This window comes from Crinia signifera, chromosome 6 (genome assembly GCF_055691185.1).
Source record: "Crinia signifera chromosome 6, ASM5569118v1, whole genome shotgun sequence".
NCBI lineage: Eukaryota > Metazoa > Chordata > Amphibia > Anura > Myobatrachidae > Crinia > Crinia signifera.
In genome coordinates, this window is record NC_139222.1 from 89677217 (window position 1) to 89680095 (window position 2879).

Sequence of the window (2879 nt, forward strand, 5' to 3'; positions counted from 1 at the left end):
GCTCTGCTCAGGGCCACCAAGAGGTATGCTGGGCCCAGTTAATTTTTTGAAATAAAGGGTGACATTCTATGGATTGAGATAAATGCGCATGTTTTTTTAGCGCACCACATCGCCGCAAATCGCACTTTTTCAAATCGCACTTTTCAGTCAAAATTCGCATATTTAATGTGATGCGCATTGGAGCCTGAAAAGTGCGAAGAGGTGCGATTTGCGGCGAAGTGGTGCGCTTTTAAGTAACAAAAAAGTGCGAGTTCTTCCGCCGGTCATGTGCGAGTTTTGGACCAACCGGAGTGCGATTTACAAAACTGTCTCCGCATGACTAAGAACCCCACAACCTATTGGCCCACCTGTGTCCCCTCCATTATGCATTATTTCACTCTTTGATAGGAAGTAAGGAGCATGGAGAGGAGCAGTGGCAGTGTGAGTACAGGAAGAGGTGTTGGTGGCAGAGTGAGGAGTGGCAGAGGGAGCAGTGGCAGAGTGAGGAGTGGCAGAGGAAGCAGTGGCAGAGGGAGCAGTGGCAGAGGGAGCAGTGGCAGAGGGAGCAGTGGCAGCAGCCAGACAAGTGGGAGAGGCAGCAGTGTGGCAGGCAGCATGGCCACAGCAAGGCCAGCCCCAGGCCAGACCCTGGGCGTCCAGCCCCAGCAGGAGGAGGTTGAGGATCCGCTGGCATCCCCATCCTACAGCCAAGACCTATACCATACCCCACACCAGCTGCAGGAGGGCCACATGTCAGGGGTGGAGGAAGATGCTGGTGAGGAGGAGGAAGACACTGGCATGGAGGAGGAGGGCTACATGGCTGGAGTTGAAAATGAGGAGGTGGAGGTGGAAGCTGGCCGCACAAAAAGTGTCCGAAAGGTCCGCTTTTCATATGAGGAAAATGCAGCACTTGTCCGGGCTATCCTGCCAGTGTTTGACCGTTTGCTTGGCAAATCTCACCACAAGACCACTGCACAGCGCAAAAGGGCTATGTGGAAGGACATCACCCAGGCGGTGAACGCTGTCAGTCAGCACAAGCGCCTGGTCCGCAATGTGAAAAAAAGATTTAACGACATCAAAAGGCAGTTGAAAAATAAAATGGCCATGGAGTTGGAGGAGGCCACCAAGACTGGAGGAGGAAGCCCCACCACTGTGTGCTACAATGCATATGAGGTGAAGCTGAAGCGCATCATACCCCCTGAGGTCCTGCCTGGCATGCACGTGGCGGATTCCGATAGGCCGCAAACGCCATCCAGAGCTGGTAAGTGTGACTACATGCAATCTTAAACTTACATGCCAATGTATTATACCTGTAATGTTCACTTGTATTGTTATGCTAAGTAAAGTGCTGCTGTGGAACTACATAGCCCAGCAAGGTCATGCACAAGAAATTGGCTGCTCCTACTTTTAAATTGCTGATAATGCTGGGCCCTGTAGTTCCACAACTGCTCATATTGATTAACACTGTAACATTCTTTCTAGCAGCCTAACATGTATGTGGACAAAAACCCAGAGGTGCACTGGTGGTTTAGCTGCCATGCCTACATACCACAGATTATCCAATAGTTGTCATGTGTACACTAGTTTAATAATAATCTTTAAAAAAATTCTTTGCCTTTAAACCAAAAAAAAAGGTGTTGAAGAAATAATGCAGTCCTTATCCATAGGGTATTGTCCATTATTGTCAATTCAATGCATGTTTTCAGAAAATGCTTAGCCATAGCAAGGTCCATAATGCCTGCCCATCTTTCCTTGTACAGATTGTCCATCCCGAAGTGCTCACGCATCCAAGACCAGAAGGCCCGTTGCTGCAGAATCTGCGGAAGCAGGTAAATGATCAAAAAAACGACATTACACATACAGTACACACACCCATGTCACATGAACAATATCTCACACAACATTCATCTCCAGCAGCGACATTGCAATGGAAATGAATGTCATCTGAGCTAGGCATGTGGCATATTATTAATGTCAATGTTACATGCTGTATCGGGGTACATGTGTAAGTACATAACACCCCTAGGTATGTGCGTCCAGCATCTCTAGCCCTATGTAAAACAGTATAGACGACAGTGTGGCCTATATATGCATCAGTACTTACCTCTTCATCTGTATCCACAGGTGCTATACAACTAGGGACAAACCAAACAGAATCTTCAATACTGGTCTTAGACGAAATGGACATCATTCTTGATCCGGTCGACACCTTTGCGGCACAGGAAGAAATACAGACCTCGTCACAGAGTGATCTTCCCCCCAGTGGGGTGTCTCCCAACCCACCCCCACCCACCCACACCATACAGCAGCTTCTGCTTCCCAAGTAGCTAACTCCTTGGTTAATTTCAAGGACAAACAGTTAGAATTCATGGCCTCCCAAAGCCTTCAAATAGGTAATATCCAGGGGTACATGCGTGACACCTTCCTTCAGTTACGCAAAATTGCACGTAGTGTACGGGTAGGTGTAGGCACTCATGTGCGCATTGCTAACAGCATTGACACCCGTTTTGCAGAACAAACTGCTGCAATAAGGGAACAGAATAGGCATATTGGCAGCCTGGCGCAAAGTATCACAGCACTAACCCAATCATGCACAGCGCAGACCAATGCCTTACTAGCTATGCAGGCCCAAATCCAGCAGCAGGAAGCCAATGTGGGAGGTGGCGCAGCATCAACCCTCAGCAGTGTATCCAGCACCCCAATAAGTGGCTCCCCCACTTCCCCACCCCGTCGGAGTGTTAGGACCCGTGGTGGGCTTGGTGCAGGGTCTAGAAGTGGTGTAGGGCTGCCTGATGCTGGGAGAAGGTAGCTGCTATATATGTTTGTCCAGTTTGTCAAATGCCAAACATCTTGTAACATGCCCCCACAGTTGTTATTTTTCACATGGAAAAATGCAGAAT

At 48.6% G+C, this 2879-nt stretch overlaps 1 protein-coding gene across 1 annotated transcript; it reads left to right on the forward strand.

Moving 5' to 3' along the window:
* Window positions 1–777: 777 nt before the first annotated feature.
* On the forward strand, window positions 778–2306 carry LOC146009613 (uncharacterized). Its single transcript, XM_083150061.1, has 3 exons — window positions 778–1240; window positions 1740–1808; window positions 2104–2306. The coding sequence occupies exons 1-3, from the start codon at window positions 778–780 to the stop codon at window positions 2304–2306; spliced, it is 735 nt and encodes a 244-aa protein (XP_083006187.1).
* Window positions 2307–2879: the final 573 nt, after the last annotated feature.

Bases quoted from the DNA above. Each gene is read 5' to 3' on its own strand.
- LOC146009613 (XM_083150061.1), top strand. From the start codon at position 778: ATGGAGGAGGAGGGCTACATGGCTGGAGTTGAAAATGAGGAGGTGGAG. The intron at 1,241-1,739 runs GTAAGTGTGACT...TTCCTTGTACAG, and splicing joins GCAAACGCCATCCAGAGCTG to ATTGTCCATCCCGAAGTGCT. The intron at 1,809-2,103 runs GTAAATGATCAA...CTGTATCCACAG, and splicing joins TGCAGAATCTGCGGAAGCAG to GTGCTATACAACTAGGGACA.